The sequence below is a fragment of the Rhinatrema bivittatum genome, chromosome 13 (genome assembly GCF_901001135.1).
Source record: "Rhinatrema bivittatum chromosome 13, aRhiBiv1.1, whole genome shotgun sequence".
NCBI lineage: Eukaryota > Metazoa > Chordata > Amphibia > Gymnophiona > Rhinatrematidae > Rhinatrema > Rhinatrema bivittatum.
The window spans coordinates 53,306,299-53,322,325 of NC_042627.1; the positions used below are offsets into that span (position 1 = coordinate 53,306,299).

A 16,027-nucleotide genomic window follows, 5' to 3' on the forward strand; every position below is an offset into this window, starting at 1 on the left:
AGGACGGAACCCACCCAGGAACCCTCAGAATTTGTCTGTCTCCAGCAGGTGGATCAGCTTACCCCTTGGTTCCCTGTTTAGCTTGCCCTCTGAGTCTTTCTTCTTCTTCTCTGGGGCAAGCTCACACAAGTACATTTTTAGTTTACTTCTTAATTATTATAAAAAAAAAATAAAATTTCTTTTTGTCAGTTTTCTCTGACTAACTGTGTCAGGGCAGACAGTTTTGTCTCTCTCGCTCTTGGGATTCCTAGGGGGGCTTTGCCCCTTGATTTCTGTCAGCCTAGGTTCCCTTCCTGGTGACCTAGTGTGGGTGATACTGGTGGTGCCAGTCCCTCTCCCCTCGTTTACTGCTGCCGTGCCCAGAGATGCACATGCCTCGGTTGAGCCTTCAGGGATGACTTTTCATGCCCCTGCTTCTGTGAATTATTTATTTACCAAAAAAAAACAAACAAACCTCACTTTCACAGAATATATATTTTATATACTTTATTTAATCAAATAAATAAAAGGCAGCAGTTTATTTTGTGAGGAGGGATCAGGGTTCAATCTCCCGCCCAGCTCCTCAGGGGCTCCCTGCTCAGCTGTTTTTAATTACCTTAGCGGCTGCTTCCCTGCTCTATGCCTCAGCCATCTTGCTGTTTAGCCTTTGGAGAGTCGGCCTCCCGACTCTCCCGCGAAGGGGTAGGTTCAATGTGCATTTCAGGGGGTGAGGGCTCCTCTATTGAACTGCCACCTTTTAGACCTCTGGGACGGGCTCCCCGACGATTTTCAAGCCGTTCCCGTCCCGGGAACGCGCGTCAGTGGCGGCCATTTTGGGTGTTTCAGATGAAACACTTCCTGCTTCTCCGGGGGCTGGGGATCCGATTTTCCCCCCGATTTGAGCCCGGTTCGCTCTCGAGGGGCTATGACCCCCCCCTCACCTCTCCCGCCTCCTCCCCCCCTTCCACAAAAAAATCAGCACGGACCTGTTTTTCATCGGATTTTGTGCTTTTTATTACATGAGTCTTATTTAGCAAGTTTACAAAGGGAGATAAACCCCCTCAGTGGTTTCCCTCCCCCCTGTGCGGTCTCCTGATATGGTTCCGGACCCACAGGGTCCGGTTAGGGTTCGGGTGGTTCCAGGTGTTCCCCCTCCCCCAGCAGACCCCCCCCCCCCCGCCTCCCTTTGACTCTGTGGCAGTTGCAATGACACCAAATGCGGACCCGGTCCTGGCAGGACTCAGGGCGTTACCACGTACTTTCCCATTTCACCCTATGCACCGCCTGCTTCTCCTCAGGGAATGGGAGTCCCCGGAGGCGGGCCTCCGAGTTGGTAGGGCTATGGATAAGCTATACCCGCTCCCTGAGGACTGCCTGGACATGTTAAAAAAAAAAAAAATCCCTAAAGTAGATTCTTCTGTCACTGCTGTTACAAAACGTACTACCATTCCCATGGTGGGCGCTACTGCATTGCAAGATGTGCAAGACCGTAAGCTTGAATTTTATTTGAAATGCATTTTTGAGGTCTTAGTGCTTGGAGTCCAGGCGACTATTTGCAGCAGTCTCATGCAGTGGGCGTTTAGAGGGTGCTATAGCCTATGGTGCCGATGCCCTTTATGACATGCTTCGGGTTCAAGCTAAGGCTATGGTTTCTGCGTTAGGACCTGGAACAGCTTAATAAGTCCTTGGGTGGAAACAAAGTCCATAAGCTGCCAGAGGACCGTCCCAAACAGTCAAAGTCTTTTTCCCGACTCGCTCTCGCTTCAGGGGGAACCGCCATTACGCTGGCAGAGCCCGCGGCTCCTTTCCCAGGGGAGGCTTGTCCAGGTCCCAGTCTTGGTCCCATTCCTTTCGTCACTCTTCCGCTTCCCACGGCGTGGGATTACCTGCAGGTTCTAGGGACCATGGCTTCCACGATCGATCTCATCCCCCTGGGCGTTTGCTCATATGTGTCCCTTACAGAGAGCATTGTTGTCCCATTGGAAGCCGAAGTCGGAACAGTATCAGGAGATTCTACCTTGCTCCGTCTCTACCATCGCCAATATACAATGGTGGTTCTCCCCGGCTCACCTTCTCAAGGGGATGCCTCTTTTGACTCCCTCCTGGGTCATAGTAACTATGGATGCCAGCCTCTCCGGATGGGGGGCTGTCTACCAATCCCATGTGGCTCAAGGTTTCTGGTCCCTGTCCCAGTCTCGGTGACACATCAATTGTCTAGAAGCCAGAGTGGTTCGCCTGGCCCTCAAGTTTTTTTCTTCCTCTGATTCGCGACAAAGCGGTCCGAGTGCTATCAGAGAATTCCACCATGGTGACTTACATAAATCGACAAGGGGGGACTCGAAGTTGTCTAATGGTGCTAGAGGCCAGCAAGCTTTTTCTCTGGGCAGAGAGGCACTTGGATTGCCTGGCAGCTTCCCACATAGCAGGCAAGGAGAATGTCCAAGCCGACTTCCTCAGTCGACAACATCTCGATGCCGGCGAGTGGGAGTTGTCAGACATAGCTATGGATCTAATCGTGCGCAGGTGGGGTCCCCCTCACCTAGACCTCATGGCGACGCTAGCCAACGCCAAGGCTCCCCGGTTCTTCAGTCTGTGGAGGGAGCATTGCTCAAAGGGAGTGGATGCGCTGGTTCTTCCCTGGCCCTCCGATGTTCTTCTTTGTGTTCCCACCGTGGCCGTTAGTGGGGAAGGTTCTTAGGAGAATAGAGCTCCATCGTGGACCAGTCATTCTCGTGGCCCCCGAATGGCCCTGATGGCCTTGGTTCGCGGACCTAGTGAATCTTACTGTGGACGGCCCTCTTCGTCTCGGTCATCTGCCCCATCTCCTGCGTCAGGGTCCCATATTTTTCAACCAGGTGGATTGCTTTTGTCTAGCGACATGGCTTTTGAATGGAGACGATTGAGACGCAGAGGATATAAGGAAGAGGTCATTGCTACCCTCCTTAGGGCTCGTAAGCAGTCAGCTTAGCTTACCTTTGTCCGGGTCTGGAAGGTTTTTGAAAATGTCTGCGAGGTTTTGGGGGTTTCCGCTCGTTCCCCTTCTGTTGTGGTGATACTCTCTTTTCTTCAGCGAGGTTTCTCCAAGGGTCTTTCGGTCAGCTCCCTGCGTGTTCAGGTCTCGGCACTTGGTTCCCTCCTGGGTTCCATTGAAGGTCGGCTGGTAGCCTCTCATCCGGATGTTGTTCGTTTTCTCAGAGTCGCTAAGCATCTAAAGCCGCCTATTTGGTCTATTGTGTTCTTCGAGCTCTTTGTACGACTCTGTTCGAACCTCTTTGTCGTACCACTCTCAAAGACTTGTTTATCAAGACTGTTTTCCTGGATGCTATCTGTTCAGCCAGGAGAGTGTCCGAGCTTCAAGCTCTATCTTGTAGAGACCTTTTCTTGCATTTTTCGGACTCTGGCGTCTCTCTCAAGACCGTACCTTCTTTTTTACCTAAGGTTGTTTTTGTCTTTTCATATTAACCAGTCCGTCGAACTTCCCGTTTTTTCTCCAGAGGATATCGCAGCCTCTGGTGGTGGTGATCTTAAGCGAGTCTTATTGCGTTATCTTGAGGTCACCAATGATTTTCGTGTCTCTGATCATTTTTTTTGCCCTGTGGAGTTGACCCAACAGGGGGAAGCAAGCTTCTAAAGCTATGATCGCTTGCTGGTTGAAGGATGCGATTTCCTCTGCTTACATTTGCAAGGGCCGAGCAGTTCCTGAAGGCCTAAAAGCTCATTCTTTGCGTTCTCAAGCAACCGCTTGGGCGGAGTCTCAATCTGTGTCGCTACAGGAAATTTGTAGGGCAGCTACATGGAAATCCCTTCATACTTTTTCTCGTCACAACCACCTCGATGTTCAGGCTCCAGTCTTTGGTTCTTTTGGTCGGCAGGTTCTTCGAGCGGGACTATCTGGGTCCCACCCTTTGTAGGGAAGCTTTGGGACATCCCACGGTCTGGACTGATCCTGGTATGTACAGGGAAAGGAAAATTAGTTCTTACCTGATAATTTTCGTTCCTGTAGTACCAAGGATCAGTCCAGGCACCCGCCCGTTCTTTTCTGTCCGCTCAAATCTTTTTCCAGGTATTTTTTGTCTTTTTTCCTTCTTATAGGATTTCTTTGATTCCTGCATCGTCTTCCTGGATTTTGCTTATAGGCACCGGAAGCATCGTTACGATAATCAGGGGTAGTTATACAAGAGCGTTTAGTTTACACAGTTCATTCAATTGTACTGTTATTTGTTGGTTTAAATTACATTTATAGTTATCTTGTTACTTGCTTGATCTTATACCTTTCTGCTTTGATAATAGTTATACTGAGGGTTCCTGGGTGGGTTCCGTCCTTATATGGGCAAGCCTCAGAACTCTGGTCTGTCTCTACCTGTTGGAACGGGGGCTTTAGCCACGGTCTGGACTGATACTTGGTACTACAGGAACGAAAATTATCAGGTGAGAACTAATTTTCCTTTTTTCAGCACTTATCCAGCAATATTTTGAATTTAGCCATGTGACAGAGTGTATAGTAGGGAGCCTCAGAACACCTTAAGGGACCAGCCCCAGGGATCTTGTTTAGTCCACCTTAAGCCACACACAGGAAGGAAATCCTGGTACTAGGGCGTTTCCCTTAGCAGGAAGATAAAGAAGCTGAGCTGGAGGGAACAGGATGCCCTAGACAGAAGGGAATCAGGAACTATGCTGAACTACTTGTGTATTATCGCTACCTTTTTGTTTCAAGCACTGCAGTGGTAAGCAGGCTTTTCTTTTTGTTCGTTTGCCTTGCAAATAATAAAACTTTGTGCAGGAATAATCAGAGTTCAGACTTCTCTGTTCTCTGGTAAGCCAAAGACCGCTCATGCGGTGCTACAAGTCAGTTGAGGTTAGTTACCCTGGCACATGTTCTCAGATAAGTTTAACTGTAGTCTGAGGCATGTCTAGGTTTAGCTGAATAAATTGTTCGGCTAACAATATTGGAATAAGTTATCTGGCTAAGTTAAGGCTGCCCTGGAACACCTCCAATTTATCTGGATACATTTTATCCAGTTAAATTTTTATTTGGCTAAGTCATTATCTGGATACAGATTGCAAAACTCCTTTGAATATTGATCTCAAAGTATTGTATTTTCAATTCTACACAAGTAAATGAAACTTTTGTGTTATGATTTTATTTGATTAGGTTCCCTTTTGTAGCCTGTTTTTGATGATATGTCTGTGTTCCAGGAGGGAAGGATAAATATATTCACATGACAAAAGTGCATTGATATCTGTCAGTTTTCAGACTGTCCAACTGGGTCCTTTTTATCCGGACACTCATCATCAAGTTTCGAGCAGAATACCTGCGGACTTCTGCTGATGCCTTGTTGTCCGGGTAGATTTTCAATGGAGAGGGACGCTCGTAGATTGTATTTTCAAGTCTAGGCATATTTATTTATATATTTATTTATAAGCTTTTATATACCGAAGAACGTTGAGAACATCTCATTGGTTCACAGTAAACAAAATGCAGCTAATGAGCTTTACAGAGAACCAAGAACAATCATTAATACGTAAACTAGCTTTGCAGAGAACAATCAATAATAGGAACTTAGTTTTACATAGAACAATAACCAATCAATAAAAGGGGGAACAAAAGAGGCAGAGAAGAGAGGGGCTGGTCAACTAGGACCAATTGCGGAATTAAAAAGGATAAATATTCATTTCCAATCCAGCCCAAAGCACAGCCCCGGGAATGCCTCCCCTAAATTCGGCCAGAAGGGGGGGGGGGGTTGTTAGAAGACCAGGAGTACGTTTAGCCATATTGAGGGAGAGCAGTTTTCAAATGGTCAGTGTACATGCATAAATCATAATCTGTCCTGGTAAATGGAGCGATCGTTCTCCCCAAGCATAATCCGTTTTAAAGCCGTATTTCAGCCTTGAAATCCTCCCAGAAAATGACACAAAAATGTCTGCAATATTGGCCGTTAGTTTTGAGCTGCCACTGGACACTAAGGGGCAGATTTTAAATACTTGCGCGAGCGCGTACTTTTGTTCGCGCAGCAGGCGCGAACAAAAGTACGCTGGATTTTATAAGATACGTGCGTAGCCGCGCGTATCTTATAAAATCCGGGGTCGGCGCACGCAAGGGGGTGCACATTTGTGCAACCTATGCGCGCCGAGCCCAGCGTGCGCTGCCAGTTCCCTCCGCCCTCCCCCCTCCCCCCACCTTCCCCTACCTAACCCACCCCCCCCCTTACCTTTGTCGGCAAAGTTACGCCTGCTGAAAGCAGGCGTAACTTTGCGCGCGTCGGCCGGCTGCCCCGCTCCGAGGTCCGGTCCCGGGCCGAAACCATGCCCACGTCGCCGCCCCCGAAATGCCCCGCCCCCTAAACGCTGCGTCATCCCGCCATGCCCCCGACAGGAAGCCCCGGGACTTACGCGCGTCCCGGGGCTCTGCGCGCGCCGGCGCAGGGGTTTTAAAATCCGCCCCTTAACCTTCTGCTGAACCTTGGAGGGAGAATTACCCGGAGCATGGATTCCAGTGGGCTCAGCAGGGTATGGGGAGGGGACCTGAATTCCTGTTTTGAGCTTACCCCCCCTCCCCCCAGTTATGAAATAAAGAGCTTTTTGTTAAGAAGTCATTTTGTCATGAAAAAGAGAGAGTGGTTTTCTTTGGCCCATGAGACATCATTTACGTTATTCTGTTTTAAAGCTAGTGGCTCATTTTGGACCAGACAAATTTACAAGGTTTTTCCCATTTTGGAGCCTGATTCATATCAAGGACTTGTTCCATATGTACATAATAAGAGCAAAGCCTTAAAGGTGAATTTTAAAAGCCCGGCACATATGTCAATTAGGGGATGCACGAACAAGTCTCCCAAATACACGCATATCTCTCGCTGCATGCACATCTCACTCTGATTCACGTCCACTTAAAATTAGGCGCACGACCAGGGTATTTTATAATATACATGTGCAAGTTATAAAATGGCTGCGTCCCTGGGTGCACACTGATGCACACGTGCCAATATGTGGAAATTTATTGTCCCTGTGAGTCTGTCCCTTGTGTCTGCAGGAGACCAAGCTTAGTACATTCAGCCCCCCCCCCCATTCTAGACCAAGATGGCCGACGCATAGGACGTCTTGAAGGGTTGCTCTGTTCTTGGTCTGAAGAATTTTACCTATATAAATTTCCTCTACCTCCTAAACTTCTAAAATAATGCCATACTCGAAGCGTAAGGCTCGAGTCAAAGAGAATATTACCTCTAAAGAAGAAGGAGTTTTACCGCAGCCAAAGATCGAAAGATTCTTCAATCCCACTCTGAAGACACTGGAGGCGAGGGCCGCTGGGACTGCGGAGCAGGAGCTCGCTTCACAGTCCAAGGCCGAAGAGATTTCGCTGAGCCCGGGGGCACCCGAGACGCCGACACCTCCGAAAGCTCGTCTGGGGGAGGAGCAGAGTGAAACATCGCGAGCTCTCCAGGAGAGAGGAGAGTCCCTGCAAACCGAAGCGGACGAGGAGGACAAGGTATCGATATTCGGAGAAGTTGGAGGAGTGACGGGAGCCGCGGCTACCTCCACACCGAACCCCCATATGGCCAGTCCGGCAAGGAACATCGAAGAAACTGCAGCACTTCAAAACCTAGTACATTCAGCCCTTAGCCAAATACTACCCACACAAAAAATTCGGCATAACGTCTTGAAAAATAGAAAATTGCTAAGTCACGTACAAAATCCCAGGTTGGTTGGTTTATTTTTTTGTGCAAACGCTTTTTTCCTACATTTGTTAATTTGACACTTTTCCCACAGGAGTTGATTGACTGTTGTGCTCCAATAATGTTTGCACACTTTGACATGACCTAAAACATAAAAGGGAGAAGGATTCAAGCTAATTGAACATTTGCTAGCATTTTTCAACCATAGTCTTCCCTTCTTTAGTAAAGGGAAACCTGTTTAGCATTTCCTTTTTTGTAAAATGCAATAGTCAATAAATGAATGACTTGGGATAATGTTGGGTGAAAAACTGCTTATGAACAAGAGACAATAGGGCAGAAAAAAATCTCAGGCGTCCTTGTGTTTTCAGACTTTAGGTTTAATGGAACAAAGTCAGCATGGCTTTACCCAAGGCAAGTCTTACCTCACAAATCTGCTTCACTTTTTTGATGGAGTTAATAAACATGTGGATAAAGGTGAACCAGTAGATGTAGTATACTTGGATTTTCAGAAGGCGTTTGACAAAGTTCCTCATGAGAGGCTTCTAGGAAAAGTAAAAAGTCATGGGATAGGTGGCGATGTCCTTTCGTGGATTGCAAACTGGCTAAAAGACAGGAAACAGAGAGTAGGATTAAATGGACAGTTTTCTCAGTGGAAGGGAGTGGACAGTGGAGTGCCTCAGGGATCTGTATTGGGACCCTTACTTTTTAATATATTTATAAATGATCTGGAAAGAAATACGACGAGTGAGATAATCAAATTTGCAGATGACACACAATTGTTCAGAGTAGTTAAATCAAAAGCAGATTGTGATAAATTTCAGGAAGACCTTGTGAGACTGGAAAATTGGGCATCCAAATGGCAGATGAAATTTAATGTGGATAAGTGCAAGGTGATGCATATAGGGAAAAATAACCCATGCTATAGTTACACAATGTTAGGTTCCATATTAGGTGCTACAACCCAAGAAAGAGATCTAGGCGTCATAGTGGATAACACATTGAAATCGTTGGTTCAGTGTGCTGCGGTAGTCAAAAAAGCAAACAGAATGTTGGGAATGATTAGAAAGGGAATGGTGAATAAAACGGAAAATGTCATAATGCCTCTGTATCACTCCATGGTGAGAACGCACCTGGAATACTGTGTACAGTTCTGGTCGCCGCATCTCAAAAAAGATATAATTGCGATGGAGAAGGTACAGAGAAGGGCTACCAAAATGATAAGGGGAATGGAACAGCTCCCCTATGAGGAAAGACTAAAGAGGTTAGGACTTTTCAGCTTAGAGAAGAGACTGCTGAGGGGGGATATGATAAAGATGTTTAAAATTATGAGAGGTCTAGAACGGGTAGATGTGAATCGGTTATTTACTCTTTCGGATAATAGAAAGACTAGGGGGCACTCCATGAAGTTAGCATGGGGCACATTTAAAACTAATTGGAGAAAGTTCTTTTTTACTCAACGCACAATTAAACTCTGGAATTTGTTGCCAGAGGATGTGGTTAGTGAAATTAGTATAGCTGTGTTTAAAAAAGGGTTGGATAAGTTCTTGGAGGAGAAGTCCATTACCTGCTATTAAGTTCATTTAGAGAATAGCCACTGCCATTAGCAATGGTAACATGGAATAGACTTAGTTTTTGGGTACTTGCCAGGTTGTTATGGCCTGGATTGACCACTGTTGGAAACAGGATGCTGGGCTTGATGGACCCTTGGTCTGACCCAGTATGGCATTTTCTTATGTTCTTATGTTCCTTTAATTCATAATTTTTAGATGTATCATCAGATACTGCCAAACTTTGTGAAAGAGCTACATGCTCTGAAAATTACGATTAAAAGAAATTCTTGAGGTTTTTTTCTGCCCCACTGTCTCTTGTCTATAGATAGTTTGTGGTGAGGGTAGTCACCTTCCTTCGATTCTGTATTGGGTGAAAAACTGCCCCAAATGTAAATGATGATTTTTGTATCTCAGATATGACTCCAGAAGAGTTGTTCAGCAACTGAGAGCTTGTGGAGTTTTGGAGACGATTCGAATCAGCGCCCAGAGCTATCCTTCCAGGTACCCTTTCACTGCTAATGCTCGTATCTTCAGAAAAATTGCGCTTTTGTTTACGATGGTGTTTGCTGCTGTCTCCTAGGTGGACGTATATTGAATTTTTTGGCCGTTACAGCATTCTCATGACACAGCAAGAACTTTCGTGTAATGACAAGAAACAGATTTGCAAGATTGTTTTGCAGAGGCTAATCCAGGTCAGTCTGTCTGTGCTAATTCCCAATGTACTGGTTCTGAGCTTTGAGCACGATATGTGAAAAGTTTCTTCCTCCTTTTTTTTGCTTATTTTTTATTCTGTAGCAAAGCAACTTAATACCCAGTGAAATATTTCTCCCTGATGTCAAACCTGAGGCCACGTCAGACACCACACTCAGCTTGTAATGACTACTCCTGGTTCTCTTACCCATTAGTCCATCCGATCTTTAGTTCTCTCTCTTACCTTATTTGTTCTCCTACATTTATATGCAATTTTACATTGGTGGTTTTAGGCTTTGATTGTTTATATGCATACTTATAAAGAGAGATATGCAGGACCATCACTCTGCAAAACTGTGTCCCTGGCAGTCATAGGGTCCCCCTCTGATGTTGTATCTGGCCAAGGGGAAGTGGGTTAGAGGGAGCTTCATATGACACAGACACACAGGAGATTACTATTGCTGTACTGATGGCGTGTGGCCTATCACTCAGCCTCGCGCCCCAGGTGAGTGCTTGGTTTTCCTACCCCTTCCGACAGCCCTGGCTGTATATTAGCAGCTGAGAATTTCACCATCCATCTGCCTGCTTTGCAGTGTTTTTGTGCTCTGTGCCTTAGACTGTCCCCCCACCATCACACCACCACTACGAGGTCAGTTGTATCTTACACATCTTGGATTGAGATGATGATGTTCTCATGTTTTTGGTGCCGGGCCAGTGTGAATTAATATGGTGGTTTCTTCACATTAAGCAGGCTGAGAATGTCTGAACAGTTTTTTGTTTTCCAAAATGCCTTTGCTGCTTCTTAAGTTGGCTCCATAAAGCTTCAAAGCTGTCCAGCTGCAAGCAGAGTTTGGCCAATGGCTCTGGCCTGCAATGACTTTTATTAATTCTGTAAGAACTTACTACTTAGGAAAAAAGAGGGGGCAATTTTCAAATGTTTTATTTAAACATGCTTCTTGCCTTGCCCCTCCAACTGAACCAGCGGTCCAATGCAGTGTACAAAAAACAGAACATCAAAATACAAATCAGCAAAGACACAGAAAGAAGAGCATCCACTCTCCTTCACCTTTGGCGCTTATGCCAGGCTTTTACCTCTTTGAAAATGTCCCTTCGTCTCTGTGAGTACAGTACCTGGGCTGTTTCACAGCATGGATAACTCTTCCCTGTGCCACGAAGGGGCAGGGCTGGAGATCCAGCAGACTGCACGCAGGGATTTAATTTTGGAATCCCTCTGTGTGATTTATGGTGCCAACTTCGCACCTGCTGTAAAGAAGATGCAAAGTCCACTGGTACAGGAGTACCCGCAGCTCTGAATTTTGTTAGGGAAATGCCGTGGAGAGTTTTTCCCTTTGAAAATTTGCTTGCAGGCCTGCAGTTGCAAAGTACTCGGGGTGGGGAGGGCTACAAGCAGTACAGGCCAATTAGAAAAAAATGCCTCCAAAGTTGTAAGGGGTGGTTTTACTGTTAACAAAATGTGAGTTTTCATTAATAAGTATATCTTCTTCTCTTTCTTAGGATCCTAACCAGTATCAATTTGGTAGAACCAAAATTTTCTTCAGAGCAGGCCAGGTTGCATATTTGGAAAAGCTCAGGTCGGATAAATTAAGGAACGCGTGTATTATGATCCAAAAGAACATGCGTGGCTGGGTTCAGAGGAAGAAGTTCCATCGTGCAAGACAAGCTGCCATTATAATACAGCAGTATTTCCGGGGACAGAGGGCTGTGCGGTAACCAGCTATTTATATCCTGCTTCAAAAAGGGAAAAAGGCTTATGTGATCATCCTGCCTGTGTGTGTGTGTGTGTCCGTGTGTCACCTCCCAATAACTTTTTGGGTCTGTATTTTAACACTTTGCCCGGCTAATTTCAGAACTTAGTCGGACAAACTGAGGTTTCTGCGTTTCCTGTCTGACATGTTCTGATTTCTCCAGGGGCATTCCTGGGTGGCTCAGAGCTATCCAGTTAACACTGATATTTGATATGCAGCTAAGTTAGCTGGAAGTTATGCAGCTAAGTTAGCTGGATGAATTTAGTTATGCCGCAAATCAGCTAAACGTATGGCAAATTTTGAATTAAGCCAGGTATGTTCAACTGTGCACCTCTGCCACTGAGTATCCTGTTTCAGTTAGCTGGATAAGTTTATCCAGCTAACTTAGCAAGTGCCTGCGGCTCAGTATTGACCTCTTGGTGTTTAGTGTCCTATTGCCACCAAATTTTCAGGCCTTCGGGAGGATGCAAGGAGATCCTAGCAGGCTATATTATTTTGAGTCCACTCACATGTTGAGGGCATTTGTATGTCCCAGAAAGTGGGTTGCTTTTGTTCTCTGTGGGACGACTTGTTCCTTTCATGAATAACATGCAGAGTCAGGGGCGGATTGCCCTATCGGGGGATCGGGCATCCCCCGGAGGGCCGGTTGCTCTAGTCACTTGATATCTCCTGGGCCAGTCTGGGCAGCGAATCCCCGGGCCGGTCTCAGCGGGAATCCACCCCTGTGCAGAGTTCTGTAGACAGTACAAGAGTCAAGTTAAAAAAAAAAAAAAAAAAGTATTCTTTATTTGGTACATCTGTTCTAACAGTATACCCACGAGCCATTACTTAGAGCATGGGGGTAGTGCGAGGCAGCACAGTCCTGTAAAGCATATCTCTCTTCTGTACACTGAAACCTGCCTCCTCCTCCAGTAGTGCTGTGGAATTGACTGTTCCAAACTGTCCCCTTGCTGCAGCACAAAATCAGTTAAAAATAATGTCTCAGCTTGCTTCCCATCTTCCAATTTCCAGTTAAGGAAAAGATGAGCCCTTCATAGGACACAGAGAGAAAGAGAGATGCTTCAACAGAAAGGGCCAGATAGATCAAAGTTTAGCTTTGGTGGAAAAAAATGTAGAATTTTCAATGAAATCATCCCCGTTTTATTTCAGTGGTGCAAATATGGGTATAAAACTCGGTTATTTACTCTGGAGGTGAAGCTTCAGTGATCTGCACTCGAGATGTTATCACTAGTAAAACTGTTTGGTGCTCTCTGCTTTCTAGTGAGCATTTATTGTACACAAACTTGTTCAGCACTGCTCTAGCCTTTTCTTAGAATAGGATTGTGAGAGCAATAGGAGATTGGGCTGCAGGTGAGCCACGATGTGCATTAATTCAATAGTGAGGGATAACTTGCAGCCTCTCCACCAGCATGTAGTGTTGTTGCAGTCTAGACTAGTATTTTATAAGGTTCCTAATTATCAGATTTCACATCCCAAATCTATTTTTGAAAAATTTAATTCTTGGATGACTTCATAAAAAATTTCAGCATGTTGAAGCGTAACACTATGGAACTGATTGTGCTGATGGCAAAATTATTTGGCATCCTGGTTGCTGCCTGACAGAGCTGCAAGATGTAGACCATTATATTTTTCACTTGATGCAGTGTACTGTGCTTATGGAGCCTTATGCAATTATGATGATATCCCCAAAACTATGGAGTATACTGGGCACAAATTCTGTCCATGTACAGCACATTGTAAACAGAGCAGGATAGCTAGAACTAACTTTTTTCTGTCTTTTCTGATTTAAGGCAAGCCATCAGCGCAACGGCTTTAAAGCATACCTGGGCAGCTATAATTATTCAGAAGCACAGTCGTGGGTTCCTCGTCCGTCGGCTTTACCAGCTCATCCTTGTGGCTACTTTAACCATACAGGCATTCATCCGGGGTTACTTAGCCAGGAAGAAATATCGAAAGGTAAATCTATTTGTACACCCAAGGGAATGGAAACAAAAAAAAATACTTTGGAATGTTGAATATTTAGAAATGGCAAAAGATGTTTGCTTGAGTTTATTTTTCTGTCCCTCACCCTGAGAAGGAGCCTTTGCAGCAGATAGTGAAAGATCACCTGACTGATACTGTAGGCAGCTATGTTTTAGCCTCCACAGGCCCAGCCAGTATTCAGACAAGGTACCTGCATATTTTGTGATTTGAATATCGGCTTGTTAAGGGGCTAAATGTGCATGTGCACACTTATGCCATCCAAAACATAAGAACATAAGAAAATGCCATACTGGGTCAGACCAAGGGTCCATCAAGCCCAGCATCCTGTTTCCAACAGTGGCCAATCCAGGCCATAAGAACCTGGCAAGTACCCAAAAGCTAAGTCTATTCCATGTTACCATTGCTAATGGCAGTGGCTATTCTCTAAGTGAACTTAATAGCAGGTAATGGACTTCTCCTCCAAGAACTTATCCAATCCTTTTTTAAACACAGCTATACTAACTGCACTAACCACATCCTCTGGCAACAAATTCCAGAGTTTAATTGTGCGTTGAGTAAAAAAGAACTTTCTCCGATTAGTTTTAAATGTGCCCCATGCTAACTTCATGGAGTGCCCCTAGTCTTTCTATTATCCGAAAGAGTAAATAACCGATTCACATCTACCCGTTCTAGACCTCTCATAATTTTAAACATCTCTATCATATCCCCCCTCAACCGTCTCTCTTTCAAGCTGAAAAGTCCTAACCTCTTTAGTCTTTCCTCATAGGGGAGCTGTTCTATTCCCCTTATCATTTTAGTAGCCCTTCTCTGTACCTTCTCCATCACAATTATATCTTTTTTGAGGTGTGGCGACCAGAATTGTACACAGTATTCAAGGTGTGGTCTCACCATGGAGCGATCCACAGGCATTATGACATTTTCTGTTTTATTCACCATTCCCTTTCTAATAATTCCCAACATTCTGTTTGCTTTTTTGACTGCCGCAGCACACTAAACCGATGATTTCAATGTGTTATCCACTATGACGCCTAGGATGCAAAGTAGGCACTAGAGATGTGCATTTATAAATGAATGGTTTTTGTAGAACAAATGGAGAATAGACTTGCCTGAAAATATCAGAACATTTTTAGTTTGCTCCCAAAAAAACATTAAAATATAAAAATAAATAAATAAAAAACCCTCCTAGGTACTCTCTCCCCACTGCTGCTGCTTCTGGTCCTGGAGCCTCCCTTCGCCTCTGCCCACAATATATTACAATTACACCTGAGCTAGGGACCTCACAGCTTCCATGGGGGTCTCCAATGAAGAAAGGGGTAGAAGTGATTCCCAGTCACTCCTGGCTGACACTGAGACCAGCGCCAAGTTTGACATCAACATGGCACCAGTCTCGGGACCATCTGACACCTTTTCCTTTGTATGGCTATATAGGATCTGAGGCAGTGACAATGGAGGGTGTATGGGTAGGGGGGGGGGGCGGTGCTGGAGAGGCCCTGGTTTTTGGTTTGTTTGGTTTTTTTTGCTTCATTTTTTTGGTTTTGGTGAGGTTGATTTTGGTTTGACAAAGGAGCTAAACTGAGATTAAACATTAAATGAACCGAAGCCCCCTGCCCCCCCAAAAATATACCGAAATGACAAACCGAATCAAAAATATTGTGTTTGCACATCCCTAGTACATATTCTTGCTACATCCTCCATTTTGTTTGTTTTTTTAACATTAAGAGCAAGTTTGTTATAATACAGCTGCTGCTTGTTTTATGTCTTTATGATGATCTTCTGCTAAATGCTGTTTAATTTTGCTCATTCACAAACTCTAAAAGAATTCCCCTTCACCGTGGGTTATGATCAATTCTCTGGTTCTTCAACCTGACACGCACTCTGAGGTCTTCTCATCGGGGTTTATTTGGAGGTTCCCTCGCTTCGACTTGTGCACCTTGATAAAACCTGCCAGGGGAAATTTTCATTGCCGCTTCCCTCTGTTGGAACTCCCTGCCTGAACAGCTGCAATCCATTTCTGATCCACAAACATTCAGCAAGGCACTGAAAACCTTTCTGTTTCAGTGCGCTTTTGAATGGGGTTGTTGGACGTCTGGAAGCCTCCATTTTCTTCATGCACTTTTTTTTTTTTTAATTTTCCTGGCTTTGTTCACTTGTGTGTTTTTGTATGTTTTCGATCTATGTGAATGTTCTCATGTTCTCCACAAATATTGGTGCACGCAGATTACAAATCTTTTTAAATTTATTTATTTATTTATTTATTTAACGTTTCTTTTATACCGATGACCGTTTGCACATCGCGTCGGTTTACAGCAAACACAAACCATTGGGCGGAGCCCTTACATAAAACAGAATATAGTGAGCTAGGTAACATATAACAAATGTTTGGGAGGAGCCC

The 16,027-nt window shown here is 45.0% G+C and overlaps 1 protein-coding gene across 5 annotated transcripts in view; it reads left to right on the plus strand.

Moving 5' to 3' along the window:
• MYO5C (myosin VC) overlaps positions 1 to 16,027 on the plus strand; it is a 180,676-nt gene that overhangs the window by 90,045 nt on the left and 74,604 nt on the right. For all 5 annotated transcript variants that reach the window (XM_029575910.1, XM_029575909.1, XM_029575914.1 and 2 more), the window contains 4 exons: positions 9,611 to 9,697; positions 9,777 to 9,888; positions 11,402 to 11,613; positions 13,443 to 13,608. In XM_029575910.1, the coding sequence (XP_029431770.1) occupies positions 9,611 to 9,697; positions 9,777 to 9,888; positions 11,402 to 11,613; positions 13,443 to 13,608 (577 nt within the window). The remainder of the gene's footprint in view (positions 1 to 9,610; positions 9,698 to 9,776; positions 9,889 to 11,401; positions 11,614 to 13,442; positions 13,609 to 16,027) is intronic.